Here is a 23,336-nt window from a genome sequence, read left to right as displayed (position 1 = left end):
ATATATATTTTTTTTAAAGTCAGAGATTAACCGTGAAATACCAGAACTATCAAACAACACACATTTCAAACACGCTCACACGGACTGATGTTAGATAACGGTTCAATGACAACCCGCCGGTAATAGCCTATCCACAGTAATTACAGATGGGTAGCAATGAACCTTTTTAATATTAACGGACTGACTTTTTAGGATTTCTTTGAGGGTTTTCATGGTCATTTGTGAAAACAGAAGAAGGAAATAGGTAGTTTTAAAAAAACAAAGAGACAAACAGACGGAAAGAAGACAGCAACGAGAGGTTGAGGATAAAGGTGACGGCGTAAAGGCCAAGAAAGTATAGAAAGGAAGGAGACAGGAAGAAAAAAACGGATTGCTAGAGAGTCGGGCCGGAAAGCTGTAGAGAATCATTGAAAACAAGATCAAGGGTACAAAGGCCTTACACCGTAGTGACATGATGTAATAAGGTACATTGACAAATTTATATACCTATTAACCTGGCAGTTACCTTGGCTGCAGATAACAAAGTTACCTTTGTACAGTACAAAGTATTACAGCTTGTCTTGGATTTTGTTTTGCATCTCTAAATATACTGAACAAAAATAAAAAAATAAAAAAAATATATAAACGCAACATCTAAAGTGATGGTCCCATGTTTCATGAGCTGAAATAAAAGTTCCTCCGAAATGTTTCATACACACAAAAAGCTTATTTAGAGAATTTGGCAGTACGTCCAACTGGCCTCACAACCACAGACCACCTGTAACCACGCCAGCCCAGGACCTCCACATCCGGCTCCTTCACCTGCGGGATCGTCTGAGACCAGTCACCCAGACAGCTGATGAAACTGTGGGTTTGCACATATCCAACAACTTCGCACAGCCATTGAAGAGGAGTGGGACAACATTCCACAGGCCACAATCAACAGCCTGATCAACTCTATGTGAAGGAGATGTGTTGCGCTGCATGAGGCAAATGGTGGTCACACCAGATACTGACTGGTTTTCTGATCCACTTCCTTATCTTATTTTTAAAGGTATCTGTTACCAACAGATGTATATCTGTATTCCCAGTCATGTGAAATCCATAGATTAGGGCCTAATGAATTTATTTCAATTGACCTATTTTCTTATATGAACTGTGACTTAGTAAAATCAGTGTTGCATGTTGCGTTTATAGTTTTGTTCAGTGTAGCTTGTTCTGCGGTATTACCAGCTACAGATCGACAGTATAGGTAAGTACATGTCACGGTTGTCGTCGGTTAAGGAGGACCAAAATGCCGCAGGTATGTGTAAACTCATCTTCTTTATTAAATGGAAAGAAGGAAAACCCAAAATAAACACGTATACAAAAGAAACACACCGATAATAAACAGTCCTGTAAGGCTTGATGCTATACACGGAACAATCTCCCACAATTAAACAGACAAACACACCCAACTAATATAGGACTTCCAATCAAAGGCAACACCACACAGCTGCCTTCAATTGGAAGTCCACCCCAATTAACCAAACATAGACATACAACTAACTAGATCAACATAGAAATACGTAAACAAAGAACAGTGCCCAAAAAAACCCGGAATACTTAAATCAAATGCCCTTTTTAGAAAAACACCACCCCTAACCACATAAAACAAATACCCTCTGCCACGTCCTGACCAAAGTACAATACCAATTAACCCTTATACTGGCCAGGACGTGACAGTACATCTCAGTAGTAATAGGCTGTTACAGTATTATAACAAACTGTTAGCTGTTTAATGGTGTCAATAATATTTAACTGCATTGAAACTCTTTAAGGAGCTTGTCTCAATGTTGATCGTCAGTGTTTCTGCTGTAGTGGGAACATGTTGAACATGTTGAACATAATTACATGAATTGAATGTTGCTAATGTCTATATCTTTTTTTTTTTTATTTAACCATTATTTAAATAGCAATCTGCAGTTCAAACAATAGCAAAGCTGTCAATACAACCATCCCAGCTCTGTAGATTTTGCTGCGAAGAGAAAGAATCATTAGATCATTTGTTTTGGTAATGTCCATATGTAGCTTGTTTTTGGTCGCAGGTCCAGGAATGGCTGAAGAATAGCAACATTTAGCACTGCTGGGTGATTTGAAAAGTCAATCGATCAATAATGTAATAACGCTTTTAGCAAAAAATGTTTTATTTAATTTACAATCTCTAGAAACTATCAGAGTAGAAAGGTTGAGAACTTTTGTGAAACATCACAGATTAAAAATACATGGCAAATAGATGTAAAAATTGGATGGTGTTCAGAGATAGATGGGAGGGGTTGAGGGGAGCTGAAGGATGGGACTGGATGGTGTTCAGAGATAGATGGGAGGGGTTGAGGGGAGCTGAAGGATGGGACTGGATGGTGTTCAGAGATAGATGGGAGGGGTTGAGGGGAGCTGAAGGATGGGACTGGATGGTGTTCAGAGATAGATGGGAGGGGTTGAGGGTAGCTGAAAGATGGGACTGGATGGTGTTCAGAGATAGATGGGAGGGGTTGAGGGGAGCTGAAGGATGGGACTGGATGGTGTTCAGAGATAGATGGGAGGGGTTGAGGGGAGCTGAAGGATGGGACTGGATGGTGTTCAGAGATAGATGGGAGGGGTTGAGGGTAGCTGAAAGATGGGATTAAAAACAAGATAACAAATGTAAAATATATTGTGTCCGTAAAATGTATATAGTATAAGCTGGAAGTAGAAACCTAAGTGTTGATGTTCATTAGTTTACTCCAATTAGGAGAGGGGTGGGAGGGTTAGTGGAAAATAATAAAGGAAAATATATTTCAAAAAAGAGAAATGTAACCACTCTGAAATTCAGGATGGAGCTATGGATGCCAGGTCTGACCATCCAAGGTATCTAAATGATAGTTTTAACCATGTTTAGAGGCTATATAGTTTTTGTTTATGATTACATTGTTTACAAACAATGGAATGAAACTAGCTTATTTGGCTTCTGATGGGGGACGGCACTTGAATTAATGAGGCATTTATAGGGGAGAGTGGGGTAAGTTGAGCCAAAGGGGTACGTTGAGCCACCCTTGTTTCTAGGAAACCACGCACAAAATGTATAATTTGACCAAATACTTAGGTAGAGGTCATCATTTCATGGATTCTGTTAGTAAGGAAGAAACCACATGGAAAAAGTGGTAAGCAAGTTAGGTCCAAAAAACAGATTTTCACCAAGTCAAATGAATGTATTGTGTTAGAGGTTTCATGATGCTTCAATCTAAACTTAAGTATATCATTCTAGAATGAAAGTGCATCTTTGTTGCTGTGTGGGCTAATATAGTCAAAATGGGGTAAGTTGAGCCAATATTTGAGCCAATGGCAAGTTGAGCAAATTGAAGTGTTTAACAAGGCCTGGTCTATGTTAAAATAGTTTGTCAGGTATTAAGCCTATTTTAAAAGATGCTTAAAATGATTAACGGGCTCCCAAGTGGCGCAGCGGTCTAAGGCACTGCATCTCAATCCTTTGAGGCGTCACTACAGACACCCTGGTTCAGCGGTCTAAGGCACTGCATCTCAGTGTTAGAGGCGTCACTACAGACACCCTGGTTCAGCGGTCTAAGGCACTGCATCTCAGTGTTTGAGGCGTCACTACAGACACCCTGGTTCAGCGGTCTAAGACACTGCATCTCAGTGTTAGAGGCATCACTACAGACACCCTGGTTCAGCGGTCTAAGGCACTGCATCTCAGTGTTAGAGGCGTCACTACAGACACCCTGGTTCAGCGGTCTAAGGCACTGCATCTCAGTGTTAGAGGCGTCACTACAGACACCCTGGTTCAGCGGTCTGAGGCACTGCATCTCAGTGTTAGAGGCGTCACTACAGACACCCAGGTTCAGCGGTCTGAGGCACTGCATCTCAGTGTTTGAGGCGTCACTACAGACACCCTGGTTCAGCGGTCTGAGGCACTGCATCTCAGTGTTTGAGGCGTCACTACAGACACCCTGGTTCAGCGGTCTGAGGCACTGCATCTCAGTGTTTGAGGTGTCACTACAGACACCCTGGTTCAGCGGTCTAAGGCACTGCATCTCAATGCTTTGAGGCGTCACTACAGACACCCTGGTTCAGCGGTCTAAGGCACTGCATCTCAGTGTTTGAGGCGTCACTACAGACACCCTGGTTCAGCGGTCTAAGGCACTGCATCTCAGTGTTTGAGGCGTCACTACAGACACCCTGGTTCAGCGGTCTAAGGCACTGCATCTCAGTGTTTGAGGCGTCACTACAGACACCCTGGTTCAGCGGTCTAAGGCACTGCATCTCAGTGTTTGAGGCGTCACTACAGACACCCTGGTTCAGCGGTCTAAGGCACTGCATCTCAATGTTTGAGGTGTCACTACAGACACCCTGGTTCAGCGGTCTAAGGCACTGCATCTCAATGCTTTGAGGCGTCACTACAGATACCCTGGTTTGAATCCAGGCTGTATCGCAACTGGCCGTGATTGGGAGTCCCGTAAGGGCGGCGCACAATTGGCCCAGCGTCGTCCGGGTTTGGCCGGTGTAGGCCGTCATTGTAAATAAGAATTTGTTCTTAATTAACTGACTTGCCTAGTTAAATAAAAGTAAAATTAACTAAAAACGAAATACTTCTCTGCTATCTTTAACAGCAAACAATGAAGGAAAGCTAATTACATGGGGGCTAACAGGCAAATATTTCCTTTTTGTTGAAGGAGAAACAGAAAAAGATTGACAGAATTAGGATTATAGATCATACAGTATCATTCAAAGTGAAAAATGCAGCATGTCTTGATTTGATTGGACATCTATCTGTTCTATGTACCGAGCTGTGACGCAAAACGGAAACCTAGCCACTTTCTCGTATCTTAGCAACAGTAACTAGCTATCTAGCTACACAAGGTTTTAGCCAGCTAGCTAACGTTATATCCTGACAACATTGACGCTCAATATATTTTTGTTCTCAGTCATATCTAAGCAATATTCAAAATGGAATTCAAGCCAGATAGCCTTTATTGAAATGATATCTGTTTCGTAAGTTGACGTTGTAACGTTGACCAGGCTCCTCTGTTTGCAGTTTCGTATTAGTAGAAGGCCTGGTCGTGGCTAGATATGTTCGAGTTGCGTTGGGAACAATTGTATCATTTTAGCTAACCCTTTCCTAACCTGCTGCTTAAGTTCTCCTAAACTGTGCTACGAAAAGTCACTTCTGCTAGTAAAAACCTGCAAACCTTCCTTGGGAACAGTCTTGGTTTCCACTAATGCATGGGCTCACATCTCATCTGACCAGCCCAGCAATAGCACAAGTTGGCTAGCTGGCTAGCTAACTGGTTTTACCTTGACAACATTGACCCTCAACATACTTCTTTTGTTCAATTATCTCAGCCACTCCCACAGCAACTCGCCCAAGCCTCCCCCATTTCTCCTTCACCCAAATCCAGATAGCTGATGTTCTGAAAGAGCTGCAAAATCTGGACCCCTACAAATCAGCCGGGCTAGACAATCTGGACCCTCTCTTTCTAAAATTATCTGACGAAATTGTTGCAACCCCTATTACAAGCCTGTTCAACCTCTCTTTCGTAACGTCTGAGATTCCCAAAGATTGGAAAGCTGCCGCGGTCATCCCCCTCTTCAAAGGGGGAGACACTCTAGACCCAAACTGCTACAGACCTATATCTATCCTACCCTGCCTTTCTAAGGTCTTCGAAAGCCAAGTTAACAGATTACCGACCATTTCGAATCTCACCATACCTTCTCCGCCATGCAATCTGGTTTCAGAGCTGGTCATGGGTGCACCTCAGCCACGCTCAAGGTCCTAAACAATATCATAACTGCCATCGATAAGAGACATTACTGTGCAGCCGTATTCATCGACCTGGCCAAGGCTTTCAACTCTGTCAATCACCACATCCTTATTGGCAGACTCAACAGCTGTCACAACTTCCGCCGAAGTTGGTCCCTCTCCTTGTTCGGGCGGCGTCCGGCGGTCGACGTCACCGGTTTTCTAGTTGCCACCAATCCACGTTTTCATTTTCCATTTGTTTTGTCTTCATTGTACACACCTGGTTTCCATTTCGTAATTATTGTTCCCTATTTAACCCTCTGGTTTCCCCCTTGGTTTTGTGCGTGTTTGTTCTGTGTTAAGCTGTCGCTTATATTTTGTGAGCTGGATTATTTTCCCTGTGTGGAATATTTAGTTGTTTTGTTGAGTAAAGTCCTTTATTACTCATTCTCTGTGTCCTGCGCCTGACTCCGTCCCACCTGCTGCACATTGACTCTTAACAACAGCCTTGGTTTCTCAAATTATTGCCTCGCCTGGTTCACCAACTACTTCTCTAATAGAGTTCAATGTGTCAAATCGGAGGGCCTGTTGTCCGGACCTTTGGCAGTCTCTATGGGTGTGCCACAGGGTTCAATTCTCGGGCCGATTCTCTTCTCTGTATCAACGATGTCGCTGTTGCTGCTGGTGATTCTCTGATCCACCTCTACGCAGGCGACACCATTCTGTATACTTCTGGCCCTTCTTTGGACACTGTGTTAACTTTATTTATTTAATTTATTTCACCTTCATTTAACCAGGTAGGCTAGTTGAGAACAAGTTGTCATTTGCATCTGCAACCTGTCCAAGATAAAGCAAAGCAGTTCGACACTTACAACAACACAGAGTTACACATGAAATAAACAAACATACAATCAATAATACAGTAGGAAAATATATATATACAGCATGTGCAAATGAGGTAGTATAAGAGAGGTAGGCAATAAATAGGCCATGGTGGCAAAGTAATTACAATATAGATATTAAACACTGGAATGGTAGGATGTGCAGAGGATGAATGTGCAAGTTGAGATACTGGGGTGCAAAGGAGCAAGATAAATAAATAAATACAGTATGGGGATGAGGTAGATTGGATGGGCTATTTACAGATGAGCTATGTACAAGTGCAGTGATCTGTGAGCTGCTCTGACAGCTGGTGCTTAAAGCTAGTGAGCGAGATAAGAGTCTCCAGCTTCAGAGAGTTTTTGCAGTTCGTTCCAGTCATTGGCCGCAGAGAACTGGAAGGAAAGGTGGCCAAAGGAAGAATTGGTTTTGGGGGTGACCAGTGAGATATACCTGGTGGAGCGCGTGCTACGGGTGGGTGCTGCTATGGTGACCAGTGAGCTGAGATAAAGCGGGGCTTTACCTAGCAGAGACTTGTAGATGGCCCTGGAGCCAGTGGAGAAGGTCCGGTTATTCATAGATTTAGTAGATTTATCCATTGAGATTGATAAGGACCTGCTCCTTGGGATAGATAAGGACCTGCTCCTTGGGATAGATAAGGACCTGCTCCTTGGGATAGATAAGGACCTGCTCCTTGGGATAGATAAGGACCTGCTCCTTGGGATAGATAAGGACCTGCTCCTTGGGATAGATAAGGACCTGCTCCTTGGGATAGATAAGGACCTGCTCCTTGGGATAGATAAGGACCTGCTCCTTGGGATAGATAAGGACCTGCTCCTTGGGATAGATAAGGACCTGCTCCTTGGGATAGATAAGGACCTGCTCCTTGGGATAGATAAGGACCTGCTCCTTGGGATAGATAAGGACCTGCTCCTTGGGATAGATAAGGACCTGCTCCTTGGGATAGATAAGGACCTGCTCCTTGGGATAGATAAGGACCTGCTCCTTGGGATAGATAAGGACCTGCTCCTTGGGATAGATAAGGACCTGGTGATGAAACACAACTGCCAGAGTGCTGTGTTGCACTTCTTGCACAAGATAATAACAACTTTGTTGTTTTTACAAGCTAGACTCCTATCTAAACGCTGGGGGGAATATTTCTGCTGACAACGCAGTTACACGCACACGTTTCTGAAATTGTTCTACTAGTGGCGTTGCGCAACCTAAGGAATGCAACCTCTTGTAACTTTCAAATATTTTCAACTGTTGTCTGTTTATTTAAGGCCTATCTCAAGTTATCTCCTATCAAGTATAATCCGTCTATTGATGTTGCTCTTCTACTGATTCTGGGAACATTTACAGTAATAAAGGTAAATTCACCAGGTGTCCACTGGAACTCAGACTGTTATGTCAGCGGAAGAGACAAAAGTGTTCATATTGACGAAACCTCAGAAACTGCAGGTTGAACAAGGTATTATGGGAACACACACACACATATTATACTGTACATTAGAATAGAATACTATACATTAGAATAGAATACTATACAATAGAATAGAATACTATACAATAGAATAGAATACTATACAATACTATAGAACAGAATACTATACAATAGAATATAAATACTATAGAATACTATAGAATAGAATACTATACAATAGAATAGAAATACTATAGAATACTATAGAATAGAATACTATACAATATAATAGAAATACTATAGAATAGAAAACTATACAATAGAACAGAATACTATAGAATACTATAGAATAGAATACTATACAATAGAATAGAATACTATAGAATGGAATATAATAAAACTTTATTGTCCATCCAGGATGGACATGTTTCTTTGGCATCACCTTCCATTTAAAAGGATCACATATACATCACATATACATCATACGCATTTAAACCAGTCAGTCCATCATGTTACATACAATTACAACAATTACAACAATTACAACATACCTGATATATTATGATATGAAGAGTTCCATGGGCGGTATAAGACAGACAAATAAACAAATAATAAACACATCAATTATTCTGTTATTCACATTGATTTAACACCTCCCCGCAGCATTCAGCGTTCTGGATAAACTCAGAGATGTAGCCAGAGCCATACATTTAGAATAAACTAAGACTGTATTACTTTCCCACAATCATTATAAAGTATTGTGTAGGCACTACAGTTTTGTAGTTTTAAATTTAGATGTTTATTGAGAAAAAAAAAGAATCATAATCGCAATCCTGTTCTTTAAATTTACCTTTATTTAACTAGGCAAGTCAGTTAAGAACAAATTCTTATTTTCAATGACAGCCTAGGAACAGTGGGGTTAACTGCCTTGTTCAGGGGCAGAACAATAGATTTGTACCTTGGCAGCTCAGGGATTTGAACTTGCAACCTTTCGGTTACTAGTCCAACGCTTTAACCACTAGGCTATCCTGCCGCCCCATAGACATATTTATCAAATAGACATATTTATTTGATACAACTCAAAAAATAAAACAATAATGTTTTCACTGGTGACCTGCATTAAATGGACATACAAATGTTTACCAGTACTACAACTTAATTACAAATAACATCACAAAATAGAATGAGTTATGATTAAATACAACTTTACTATTACCTAAACAACAACTATCAGCATACTAATAACGTAATGTAGTTAAAAAAAGATAAAATATTGGCTCACAGATTGAAGAGTACGTGAAAGAGATCAGTGAAACCATACAGTATATCTGTATATACTGTATATATCTGTACTTATTTTCTGATGTGCTTTCTGTACACTATGTTGTATTTGACAATAATTAATAGTTAAACAGTGTAGTTATGGAAAGATGCAATATTTATAATTCAGCATTATTGATCAAATATATATTTTTAAACATCTCTATCGAAATTGTGCTCTCAATTATGCAATGTTTTAATTGAAGAAAAAAATGTGTCATGTCATGCTCACGATATATCCAGTACATCTGAGTGATTAATTAATTAATTAATTATTTATTTTATTTTATTTCACCTTTATTTAACCAGGTAGGCAAGTTGAGAACAAGTTCTCATTTACAATTGCGACCTGGCCAAGATAAAGCAAAGCAGTTCGACAACATACAACAACACAGAGTTACACATGGAGTAAAACAAACATACAGTCAATAATACAGTAGAAAAATAAGTCTATATACAATGTGAGCAAATGAGGTGAGATAAGGGAGGTAAAGGCAAAAAAAGGCCATGGTGGCAAAGTAAATACAATATAGCAAGTAAAACACTGGAATGGTAGATTTGTAGTGGAAGAAAGTGCAAAGTATAAATAGAAATAATAAATAAAAAATAAAATAATATTTTTGTTTATGTCTATGTATATAGTTCTACTGTATGCATGTCCTGCATCAGCCACTGCTCCACCTACAGCTGTTGATCAGAAGACCATTCTGGTCTCGTTCTCAAACTCCTTCACTTCCTCGGCAGAAAGCAGGTTATCCTTCATGCTGTGGGGTAGAGCAACAACATCAAATAGTACTGAGACTGTTACTGTGTAATTAGGGGTTAAAGCCAGCAAAGCTGGGTGGAACCCTACTGTATTTGTCATTATTATTATAATTATTATTTTTGTTATTATTAGGGTTCTTCTGTCAATTTAGTTAGGGAAAAAAATTGCAAATTCCCATGAGATGGTAAGGCCCAGGAGGTTTGCGATTTCGCATGACGGTAAAGGAACAAGGGCCACACCCTCTGATGCAATGCCATCTGGCCACATGGTGGCACCTTAACAAGCGATTGAAAATGCAAACTTGAAAGGTCATGCTCCTCACCCCGTGTGACCTAGGGGTTTTCTCGTTTAGGTAAATCTCTCTCTCTCTCTCTCTCTCTCTCTCTCTCTCTCTCTCTCTCTCTCTCTCTCTCTCTCTCTCTCTCTCTCTCTCTCTCTCTCTCTCTCTCTCTCTCTCTCTCTCTCTCTCTCTCTCTCTCTCTCTCTCTCTCTCTCTCTCTCTCTCTCTCTCTCTCCTCAGTGAACCGGAAAATGATAAGTGGTTGAGGAGTGTGTCAATTCGTTAGTAGGCAAACGGAAAACGATCCTCCTCGATAGCCTCCTTTTGGCGAGGAAGCACAAGTGTATCCTAACTGACTCCTTCACAGAAGAGTTTTGACATCTGCCAGACCCTCTTTGAATCAGCTGTTGCATTGTCATCATGCACACATCTAAAAAATTATTTAAAAAACCTCTTATCCTTTTATCTATAAAATAAGGGTCTGGTTTTAATCATTTGGATGATGTTACGTTTGATGTTTCTATTACAATCCATGGAAAATATATTGAGGATAATAGATTTAAATGCAATTTTATATTTGTTATGATTATTTCTATCAAATCAACACTTGACGTTTTATGCAAATCAAAGGTTGTAAATAATTAGCACTTGTTTTGATGTTTCTATGACAATCAATGACAAAGTTAGTTGCAAACAAGATATTTAAATGCATTTGTATATGATTTGATCTAAATAATGCATTTAATTCTCTTTATTGCGAAAAAAAAAAAAAAAAAGATTAAAATGCAATTTTATATGATTTGTTTACTTCTATCAAATCAATACTTGACTTTATCTATCCGGGTCCCAAAACAAAAATATTCACTTTTGAAAGATCCTTCATAGTAATCAGAGAGGAATGAAAATTGTCGTCAACGTTTAAATAGGCTAACGACGAATATCTTTTGAAATGTCTGATATACCTTGGTTGTCAGTAAATGTAGGTAATTATATATATATATTTTTTTAAATATTACGGTCACAAACGCTCTAGATAAACTGTAAACAGTCTAACCAGCTCTGCTAGGGCGAGTAATATGATATGAATGAGATGTTCTCTCATTATGTGTCTACATGTAGCTAGCAAGCTAGCCGACGTTAGCCAGTTAGCTTGGAAGCTTGACTGACGTTGTGAGGAATGCTCGGATCACACAGTGGCGTCAGTTCAGCTAAACTTGGGGTAAGGGCAAAGTGGGTTGTGTAGAAATACCCCCAACAGTTGAAGCTCATTTACTGTACTTCTACACCATTTTAAAAACTCTAAAAAAAAAAAAAAAGCTATTTGGAGAACAACAAACACAAAACAAAATGTCCCTCAGACATTATCACCTCAATATTAGGTTTATATTAGGTTTGGCGTGTACGATGTGGAATGACGTGTACAATGTACTGCTCAACCTCGTCGTACATTGACTCATTTAGCCTACTTGTGAAAAAAAGTGCACGTGGTACAACATGAAATAGATGTACAACACACGGTATCAAGGCCCACTTCAAATACCGACGTCAATGTGAAAGTAACCGGAGCGTCAAACAGCTGAATGTAAATGCAAACTATGCCAGAGAAATCCTACACATTGAAATATAAAAAGGCAAACATCAAAGAACTTACTGAGGCAATCTTACAAAAGACTTACAATCGACAAGAACGCATGAAGCAAAAACAAACTCGACTAAGCAATTAAGAATACAAAAGGAAAATGTACACATTAAGCCCATGATTCAGCAGCGCTGAATGGACTGAGCCTTGGTACAGGTAGACATAGTGGAGCTCTGTGGGCTGAATGGACTGAGCCTTGGTACAGGTAGACATAGTGGAGCTCTGTGAGCTGAATGGACTGAGCCTTGGTACAGGTAGACATAGTGGAGCTCTGTGAGCTGAATGGACTGAGCTTTGGTACAGGTAGACATAGTGGAGCTCTGTGAGCTGAATGGACTGAGCCTTGGTACAGGTAGACATAGTGGAGCTCTGTGGGCTGAATGGACTGAGCCTTGGTACAGGTAGACATAGTGGAGCTCTGTGGGCTGAATGGACTGAGCCTTGGTACAGGTAGACATAGTGGAGCTCTGTGGGCTGAATGGACTGAGCCTTGGTACAGGTAGACATAGTGGAGCTCTGTGGGCTGAATGGACTGAGCCTTGGTACAGGTAGACATAGTGGAGCTCTGTGGGCTGAATGGACAGAGCCTTGGTACAGGTAGACATAGTGGAGCTCTGTGGGCTGAATGGACTGAGCCTTGGTACAGGTAGACATAGTGGAGCTCTGTGGGCTGAATGGACTGAGCCTTGGTACAGGTAGACATAGTGGAGCTCTGTGGGCTGAATGGATAGAACCTTGGTACAGGTAGACATAGTGGAGCTCTGTGGGCTGAATGGACAGAGCCTTGGTACAGGTAGACATAGTGGAGCTCTGTGGGCTGAATGGACAGAGCCTTGGTACAGGTAGACATAGTGGAGCTCTGTGGGCTGAATGGACTGAGCCTTGGTACAGGTAGACATAGTGGAGCTCTCTGGGCTGAATGGACTGCATCTCTGTCTAGTAGCCAGCTAGAGTTATTCAGTTTGTGTGCAGTTAGAATTTATTTGGGGGGGGCACAGTTGAGTAGCCTACAATGCTTATATGAAAATCATAACTGGCACGCAGATCTTTAGAAATTGTAGGAACAATTGTAAATTGTCACTCAAATGAAAAAGGTTGCAGACCCCCGTGATATAGTCTATATGAAGTCACCCTTGTGGAACAGCACATACAGTCTACTGCGACAGTGTCATTGTCTCGTACTCTTCCTACCAAAGTTGTTGCTCTGCATTCAGAGATGTTCCTTATAAGGTGTGCACCCAGCATAGTTTTATATTTGCCTGTCTATTTGCATTATTCTCCAGGGAAGGGAAACATTCTGAGAATATTGAAGCATTTTGTATCAACACAATCAGAATACTAATGTATGTGTGCTACAGAAGGCTATATAAACTCAGCAAAAAAAGAAACGTCCCTTTTTCAGGACCCTGTCTTTCAAAGATAATTCGTAAAAATCCAAATAACTTCACAGATCTTCATTGTAAAGGGTTTAAACACTGTTTCCCATGCTTGTTCAATGAACCATAAACAATTAATGAACATGCACCTGTGGAACGGTCGTTAAGACACTAACAGCTTACAGACGGTAGGCAATTAAGGTCACAGTTATGAAGACTTAGGACACTAAAGAGGCCTTTCTACTGACTCTGAAAAACACCAAAAGAAAGATGCCCAGGGTCCCTGCTCATCTGCGTGAACGTGCCTTAGGCATGCTGCAAGGAGGCATGAGGACTGCAGATGTGACCAGGGAAATACATTGCAATGTCCGTACTGTGAGACGCCTAAGACAGCGCTACAGGGAGACAGGACGGACAGCTGATCGTCCTCGCAGTGGCAGACCACGTGTAACAACACCTGCACAGGATCGGTACATCCGAACATCACACCTGCGGGACAGGTACAGAATGGCAACAACAACTGACCTGAGTTGTTGACAGTGAGAGGACTAGTTTAGTTCCGCTAGTACAGGACTGGTAAAGGCCCAGTGCACTACTTTTGCGTAAAAAAAACAAATATCCCGAAAATATTTGTATTTTTCTTCAGATTTTTAAAATTACTTTTTTTTAGGGGGTGCTGCAGCACCCTCAGCACCCCTACTCCCCGAGGCTATGTGTAGGGGGACTTCCGTGGTGCTGCAGCACCCTCAGCACCCCTACTCCCCGAGGCTATGTGTAGGGGGACTTCCGTGGTGCTGCAGCACCCTCAGCACCCCTACTCCCCGAGGCTATGTGTAGGGGGACTTCTGTGGTGCTGCAGCACACTCAGCACCCCTACTCCCCGAGGCTATGTGTAGGGGGACTTCCGTGGTGCTACAGTACCCTCAGCACCCCTACTCCCCGAGGCTATGTGTAGGGGGACTTCCGTGGTGCTGCAGTACCCTCAGCACCCCTACTCCCCGAGGCTATGTGTAGGGGGACTTCTGTGGTGCTGCAGCACCCTCAGCACCCCTACTCCCCGAGGCTATGTGTAGGGGGACTTCCGTGGTGCTGCAGTACCCTCAGCACCCCTACTCCCCGAGGCTATGTGTAGGGGGACTTCCGTGGTGCTGCAGTACCCTCAGCACCCCTACTCCCCGAGGCTATGTGTAGGGGGACTTCTGTGGTGCTGCAGCACCCTCAGCACCCCTACTCCCCGAGGCTATGTGTAGGGGGACTTCCGTGGTGCTGCAGTACCCTCAGCACCCCTACTCCCCGAGGCTATGTGTAGGGGGACTTCTGTGGTGCTGCAGCACCCTCAGCACCCCTACTCCCCGAGGCTATGTGTAGGGGGACTTCCGTGGTGTTTACATATTAGTAGGAATCCATTCAGGTGTATTTTTTGGGCTTTTGGCAAATGCTTTCTAATGATCTAAAGTAGCATTCTAATGATCTAAAGTCGCATGATCTAAACACACAGTCCAGTTCAAAGTGAATGTTAGCAGGCCCAACTGCCTGTAAACACAGTCCAGTTCAAAGTGAATGTTAGCAGGCCCAACTGCCTGTAAACACAGTCCAGTTCAAAGTGAAAGTTAGCAGGCCCAACTGCCTGTAAACACAGTCCAGTTCAAAGTGAATGTTGGCAGGCCCAACAGCCTGTAAACACAGTCCAGTTCAAAGTGAATGTTGGCAGGCCCAACAGCCTGTAAACACAGTCCAGTTCAAAGTGAAAGTTAGCAGGCCCAACAGCCTGTAAACACAGTCCAGTTCAAAGTGAATGTTAGCAGGCCCAACTGCCTGTAAACACAGTCCAGTTCAAAGTGAAAGTTAGCAGGCCCAACTGCCTGTAAACACAGTCCAGTTCAAAGTGAATGTTGGCAGGCCCAACAGCCTGTAAACACAGTCCAGTTCAAAGTGAATGTTGGCAGGCCCAACAGCCTGTAAACACAGTCCAGTTCAAAGTGAAAGTTAGCAGGCCCAACAGCCTGTAAACACAGTCCAGTTCAAAGTGAAAGTTAGCAGGCCCAACAGCCTGTAAACACAGTCCAGTTCAAAGTGAATGTTGGCAGGCCCATGTGGCAAATGACTTATTTGCATATAAGCCTACTGTAGCTCTGATTGGCTGTGGCGCACTGGTCTGCACAGATGTTTTTACTTGGTTTTATTGACTGCAGTGTCTGGTAATTGTCCAAACAGAAGGCCGCCATCCCATAATATATCGCTATAGAATTCTCACAAATGCCTTACATTCCCAAACATTCTAAGAATGTATGAAAATGTGAAAATTACCATTTTTAAGTGTTCGCTTGTCAGAAATGATACAAAAATTTAATAAAAGTTGTCCTATTCATCCTGGGGGTGTATATGAACAGATTTGAATAAGATTTTATTTTGCTAAAATGCTGCCAGTTCCACTTTAAGGAACACCATGATGGATTTTCTACCATTTAGGATGTTGTGAAAATCTCTTAAAACATTTCTCCTCTGGTGCCGAATGACTGATCTGCACAAAACTTGATACATGGTATCTATGGACCAAACTCTTACAAATAAAGTTTTTCCAGGATAGCATCTAAAACAAAATGGCCGCTTACTGACCAATAAACATTTAGGAGTACAGAACAGTAGCTCATCCTAGGGTGATGTGTCCTGATGGTGCAAAGTGGACCCACACCTTGAACCCTGGCATTGCTGCTTGCAGCTATATTTATTTATGTTTTTTGTATTCAGAACAATGTCATGTCTGCCTAACAAATGTAAAGGAAGTCTCACCACAACATTGTAATTGATGGGTTGTATTGAAGGGAACTGGCCAGTAGCCTGACTCCATTCACCGTCATCTTGTTGTTTATGAACCTGAGGAAACATAAATAAAGGGTTTCTATTCTCATATCTCCATAGGACTGGAGGCAACCAATGAAAGCACATGGGGACAATTTATAATATTTATTTTCCAGTACCTAATATCTAAGTTCAAGTGTGTATTTCAATTTGTACCTCAAATTTATATAACTTTTGTGTTGTCCATCTTCTGAAACTATTGTTTTTCACATTTGACAGCTTGGTTTACACGCATGGTCGATTTAACTGTTGATACATTCTAGGATATGATTGACAGTTTGAAATGAGTTGAATGTGTGTAGGTTTCTTCTTACCAGAGTTGATGTATTGTTGTACTGGACCTTATTACTTCAGCAAAATCTGCTGCATTATCGTCTGTCAACTCATTGTCATGCAACCTAATGAATCAGGGATTCAATGCGAAAGACAATTTCACATAAATCCTTTTCAAGAATTCTCTCAGATCGTCGTTTTTCTCTACTCCACTTTTGGAGGATTTTAGTACTTTATTTGTTCGTATAGAAAAAGAAATGTGTATTTTCTTACCAGAGACTCTTGAGAACTGTGTTCTCTTTGAGTGCAGCAGCCAGACTTTTCCCTCCACTGAATGTTATTCCATTGGCAGCAAGGCTTTACGAGAATGAGAAATCAATTAATGTTCATATTTGTATTATTATTACTCAATCCAATTACCTTTGACCAGACTACAAGTAGAGTACCATGAATTATTCAGATAGATGTCTATCTTTGCTATTACTATACACTTACCATGTCAAATACGCATAGCTACAGTGAGGTCCAAAATTATTGGCACCCTAAAGTTGAGCAAAGAAGAGCTCTTTGGCCATGCATACTAGTGGTGGATTTGGCATTGAAATAAGAACGCATAAGCAGAAAATAACCCCATACCTACTGTAAAATATGGTGGTGGTTCTTTAATGTTATGGGGCTATTTAGCTTCCACTGGTCCTGGGGGGCCCTTGTTAAAGTCAACGGCATCATTAACTTTACCCAGAGAAAAGTTTCCTCTGCCAAGAGGCTTAAACCTGACCACAGCAAGACAATAACCACAGTCACTAGTCAAAATCCACAAAGAAATTATTACCGTAATTTCCGGACTATAAGCCGCTACTTTTTTCCCAGGCTTTGAACCTTGCGGCTTAAACAATGATGCGGCTAATATATGGATTTTTCCCGCTTTCAATTTTTTTTCTTCTAAAAAAAATATATATATTCTGTGACGTGCTCAGTTTTTTGGCGGCATGAAGCTTTCATTAGACCAATGAAATTGCCGAACGGGTTAAGGTCAAACAACTTTTTGGTTTACTGTTTAGATTAAATCGAGCGTTCTCAAACTTCCCATCATTCTGATTACGGTAGTCATTTTGTCACCCTGATTCCTGGGGGTACAACAAAGTATTTGCAGCCACTCGACATCAGTGTAAATCGTGCATTTAAGGTGGCGCTCCGTGTTCAGCGGGAGGCTTGGATGACAAGTGGGGAGAAATCCTTCACTAAAACGGGCCGCATGCGAAGAGCAACTTATGGTCAAGTCTGCCAGTGGGTCCTGACAGCGTGGAGCATTGTCAAAAAATCCACTATCATCAACGGGTTTCGAAAGGCTGGACTGCTGCGTGTTGAAGAGGGCTCAGCGGGGTATTTGCCTCCGGGTGAAAGTGACGAGAGCGACAATGAAAACGATCCAATATTGGATGAAGCAATTCTGAGGCAATTCGACTCCGACACCAAAGGAGATGACATCAGTGGTTTCAGTGCACAGGAGGAGGAAGATAGTGACCAATGACTTTCTTGGTAGGCTACTGTTTACTGCTAATTTTGTATTTTTTGTTACAAGCCGTGTTTCGTTAAAGCCTATTTATTTTTGTTACAAGCCGTGTTTCGTTAAAGCCTATTTATATTTGTTACAAGCCGTGTTTCGTTAAAGCCTATGTATTTTTGTTACAAGCCGTGTTTCGTTAAAGCCTATTTATTTTTGTGGCCATCTCAGTCTTCGTACTTGAACCCCATTGAAAACCTGTGGTTTGAATTGAAGACGGCAGTCCATAAGCACAGACAAAGAATATGAAAGATCTGGAAAGATTCTGTATGGAGGAATGGTCCAAGATCCCTTCCAATGTAATAAAACATTTTAGAAAAAGGCTCAGCGCCATTACCCTCGTAAGGTGAGGTATTGAAAGGTATTGAAAACATGGCTGTCAATCATTTGAGATTATTATTATAAAATAATATCATTTCCCTCCGCCAAAATAGCATACAATATAGTATTTAGAATATATAGTATATATATAGTATTTGTATGATTTCTTTTATACAGTGTTTTTTGCTCATCTTCATCAACGGTGCCAATCATTTTGGACCTGACTGTATGTCTAAAACTCTTCACATTTTCACATGCCGCTTAAAAAAAAAAAAGTGTCACATCAGGGCTTATATTTATTGATCTTCTTGGTGATGAGAATTATTCCCCCCAAAAAAGGACAATTTGAAGGTTTGTCTGAAAGCCATACGGACACATAATATTCAGTACATGATGTTGATTAGCTGAAAATGTAAAATGCAATCTATTAGACTTTTCATTCATTCATTTACAAACAGGATGGGATCCAAGTAAAAATGTTAATCTAACCTCACAGCTGACAAATTGGGATGGTTTCTGATGGCCTCTGCAAAGTGTTTAGCTCCTTCATCTCCAATTTTGTTACCCCACATGCTGTAGCCGAGAATAAAGGCAACAAAAAAAAACAGGAATATGCATCAACTCTTTTAAAATCCCATACAGTGCATTCGGAAAGTATTCAGACTTTTGGGGGAAAATAATGTAGTATTTCATTATTCTTTTTGCAACAATTTCAAAAAAACAGTTTTTGCTTTGTTATTATGGGGTATTATGTGTAGATTGAGGAGGGGAAAAAAACAACTGAATTCATTTTAGAATAAGTCTGTAACGTAATAAAATGTGGAAAAAGTCAAGGGGTCTGAATACTTTCCGAAGGTACTGTAACTATGGGGTGAGCTTGCCCCTTATCAATAGAGTATTAGCATTTAAGCTGGAATCCGTACTTGGTGAAACTGCCACGTCCTTTGGGATATTACAACAACGACAACGAGTTACGTCAAACAACGAACACTGATTTTTCTTCTCTGAAATCCTTGCTCGTGTGATAGAATACCAGAATAGGTACTGCAAAAATGTTTTACCACGCTGCCGGACGCTCCTCTCCTCCGTTTCAACCTCAAAAATAAAAACAATAACAAAGGCGCTGCACTGTTTCCTCTTATGAGGATTCCAGCTTTAACGATGGAATTTAGCTTTTTCACAATACCTTGTTAGAGCTGCAAATCAGCAGTTGAAACAATAATAAAGTTGAGGGATGGGTCTGGAGAAATGTAACCACTCTGAAGTTCATAGAGCTATGAATGCAAGGTCTAACCATCCATGACATCGACATTATAGTTAGAACCATGTTATGAGGCTATACAGGACTGACCATCCATGATATCAACATTATAGTTAGAACCATGTTATGAGGCTATACAGGACTGACCATCCATGATATCAACATTATAGTTATAACCATGTTATGAGGCTATACAGGACTGACCATCCATGACATCGACATTATAGTTAGAACCATGTTATGAGGCTATACAGGACTGACCATCCATGATATCAACATTATAGTTAGAACCATGTTATGAGGCTATACAGGACTGACCATCCATGACATCGACATTATAGTTAGAACCATGTTATGAGGCTATACAGGACTGACCATCCATGATATCAACATTATAGTTAGAACCATGTTATGAGGCTATACAGGACTGACCATCCATGATATCAACATTATAGTTAGAACCATGTTATGAGGCTATACAGGACTGACCATCCATGATATCAACATTATAGTTATAACCATGTTATGAGGCTATACAGGACTGACCATCCATGACATCAACATTATAGTTATAACCATGTTATGAGGCTATACAGGACTGACCATCCATGATATCAACATTATAGTTATAACCATGTTATGAGGTTATACAGGACTGACTATCCATGATATCAACATTATAGTTATAACCATGTTATGAGGCTATACAGGACTGACCATCCATGATATCAACATTATAGTTATAACCATGTTATGAGGCTATACAGGACTGACCATCCATGATATCAACATTATAGTTATAACCATGTTATGGAGGCTATACAGGACTGACCATCCATGATATCAACATTATAGTTATAACCATGTTATGAGGCTATACAGGACTGACCATCCATGACATCAACATTATAGTTATAACCATGTTATGAGGCTATACAGGACTGACCATCCATGACATCAACATTATAGTTATAACCATGTTATGAGGCTGTGCAGTATTTGTTTACAATACCCCTTTGTTGACAAACATTGGAGTAAAACAAGTTTATATTTTGGGTTCTGATGGGGAAGACAGTAGAACTAAGCTCATGGGGAAGTTATATTCTTCAACAATCAATAGGTAGGAATGTTTAGGAACTTCAAAAAAATGTTGGTACAAAATAAATCTCATCCCCAAATCAGTATTTATAGGAATAGTAAATCTCACCCCCAAATCAGTATTTATAGGAATAGTAAATCTCACCCCCAAATCAGTATTTATAGGAATAGTAAATCTCACCCCCAAATCAGTATTTAAAGGAATAGTAAATCTCACCCCCAAATCAGTATTTATAGGAATAGTAAATCTCACCCCCAAATCAGTATTTATAGGAATAGTAAATCTCACCCCCAAATCAGTATTTAAAGGAATAGTAAATCTCACCCCCAAATCAGTATTTATAGGAATAGTAAATCTCACCCCCAAATCAGTATTTATAGGAATAGTAAATCTCACCCTCAAATCAGTATTTATAGGAATAGTAAATCTCACCCCCAAATCAGTATTTAAAGGAACAGTAAATCTCACCCCCAAATCAGTATTTAAAGGAATAGTAAATCTCACCCCCAAATCAGTATTTACAGGAATAATAAATCTCACCCCCAAATCAGTATTTAAAGGAATAGTAAATCTCACCCCCAAATCAGTATTTATAGGAATAGTAAATCTCACCCCCAAATCAGTATTTACAGGAATAGTAAATCTCACCCCACATAGTAGATGGCTTTGCTCCTTTGAATCGCATTAGCCAAGTACCTCCCTCCCTCACCGGTAATTCTGTTGTTTCCAAGTCTAAAAAGAAACACAATTTTTTTAAAGATAATTGTATCTGTGTAACATCATGGTGACACTTTTACAGTATGTTACATTTTTCTATTATTTATTTTACTTTTATTTAACAAGGCATGTCAGTTAATAACAATTTCTTATTTACAATGACAGCCTACCCTGGCCAAACCCGGACGACGCTGGGCCAATTGTGAGCCACTCTATGGGACTCCCAATCACGGCCATTTGTAATATAGCCTGGAATCAAATCAGGGTCTGTAGTGACGCCTCTAGCACTGAGATGCAGTGCCTTAGACTGCTGCGCCCACCCGGGAGCCCAGTTTGAGTGCACAGTTTGAGAAGGCAACTTTGGAAGTTGCATTCTTGCATTAGCTTTATTCCAAAACTTAACAGGCAACATTTTTGTAGGTGCAAAAAGCACTGTGCAAAGAGCCCCAAAAAACTATAAACCATTTTTTTTTTTATCTTGCAGTGTGATTGAATTCAAACTTTTCTTCAACAATTTGCGTTTTGAAAGAGGCCACTGTTTATGTATTGCTCAATTTATCCTATTTCAATAATCACCTCCATAATTCCTTCATTGTTGAAGAAAAGTTTCAAATGAAATCAAACTGCGAGATTATAATGAGGTTTACAGTATTTTTTTGCTCTTTGCACAGTGCTTTTGAACTTTGAAAAACGACATCCAACGTCTCTTATAATCTTAATTACCAAGCGACGCCAATACAATTTATGGTAGTAATGGTAATTCTTTGACATTATTAACAAACAAAAAAAATGATATACATACGCAAGCCGTCGGAAATGGGGGCACTCTTCAATAATCCTTGCAATGTGTTTTGCGCCAATGTCAGTGATTTGATTGGTGAAAAGTCTGGTAAGAATATATATATTTTTTGAATACAAGCAAATTAGTTACAATCAAAATGATTATCTCATGAAATGTGGAAAAAACTAAATCTGAGTTAGGGTCAATTGAATTGAAAATGGCCGATAAATTCAAATTTGATTCTAGAATTTCATTTCAAATAGTGAAAAGGATGCAGTTTTAATTGAAGGATTTCTTTCTAAACAAATGTTTAGTTTTATGACTCAGTTGAATTAATTTGAATGTAAAGGAATTCAATTGTACTTCCTTAAATTCAAATTCTGCATCCTGTGGAGTCTGTCAAATTTCAATTAATTAACAAAAAAATGTTAATTGCCCACAACCCATAAACATTTATGCAATTGTTCTACTGCAACATGTTTGTACTCACGTGAGTCCCTTTAACGCTTTGTACTTCAGAAATTCATTTGTAAATATAGCCACACCCTCATCTCGGATTTGATTGTCACAAAGCCTGCATAGCATAATTACAAACCATTAGGAATAATTACAAACTATGGGGAACGTGCAATTGTTGTCATGCTTGACCAACCCAGAACAGAATGGGTCAGCCAGAAATAGTTTTGTAATATTTCTGAGGCGATTACTCCTCTTTACCTTAAGGTGGTCAGGTTACTGAACAATGGTTTTAGCTGCCGAATGCCATAGTCTGAAATGTTGTTGTTATCCAGGTTTATACAGTAGAATTCCTTTTGATACTGCAGTACAAAGGCGAGCACTCCACAGTCCACCGAGTCTACTTTACAGTATGTGAGCTTAATGACCTGAGCAGAGAAGCCTTTGGCAGCCAACTTGGCCAGCTTGTCACTCCTTGTTTCAAAGATGTACCTTAGCATCCGTAGCATGTCGTGTGTCAGTCGCACTGCAATCCCGTCATCGATTTTGTCCAGGGGTAAATTTCTGAAA

The 23,336-nt window shown here is 40.4% G+C and overlaps 1 protein-coding gene across 5 annotated transcripts; it reads right to left on the bottom strand.

The window, feature by feature from the left end:
* Positions 1 to 8,439: 8,439 nt before the first annotated feature.
* Positions 8,440 to 23,177, bottom strand: LOC106585944 (nucleotide-binding oligomerization domain-containing protein 1). 5 transcript variants are annotated; one of them, XM_045706839.1, is made up of 8 exons: positions 22,801 to 23,177; positions 22,332 to 22,415; positions 21,461 to 21,544; positions 18,942 to 19,025; positions 16,841 to 16,924; positions 16,609 to 16,692; positions 16,226 to 16,309; positions 8,440 to 10,138 (listed from the first exon to the last, which is right to left on the bottom strand). In XM_045706839.1, exons 1-8 carry the CDS (start codon positions 22,893 to 22,895, stop codon positions 10,069 to 10,071), a joined length of 669 nt encoding a protein of 222 aa, XP_045562795.1. In that variant the 5' UTR covers positions 22,896 to 23,177; the 3' UTR covers positions 8,440 to 10,068. The 5 variants fall into 5 exon arrangements, with proteins under 5 accessions (XP_045562795.1, XP_045562796.1, XP_045562797.1 ...); XM_045706840.1 differs by lacking the exon at positions 18,942 to 19,025; XM_045706841.1 differs by lacking the exon at positions 22,332 to 22,415.
* Between the last annotated feature and the right edge of the window lie 159 nt (positions 23,178 to 23,336).

The sequence above is a fragment of the Salmo salar genome, chromosome ssa24 (genome assembly GCF_905237065.1).
Source record: "Salmo salar chromosome ssa24, Ssal_v3.1, whole genome shotgun sequence".
Lineage (NCBI taxonomy): Eukaryota > Metazoa > Chordata > Actinopteri > Salmoniformes > Salmonidae > Salmo > Salmo salar.
The sequence above is the reverse complement of the archived record's forward strand: the minus strand, read 5'-3'. Positions and strand labels throughout refer to the sequence as shown.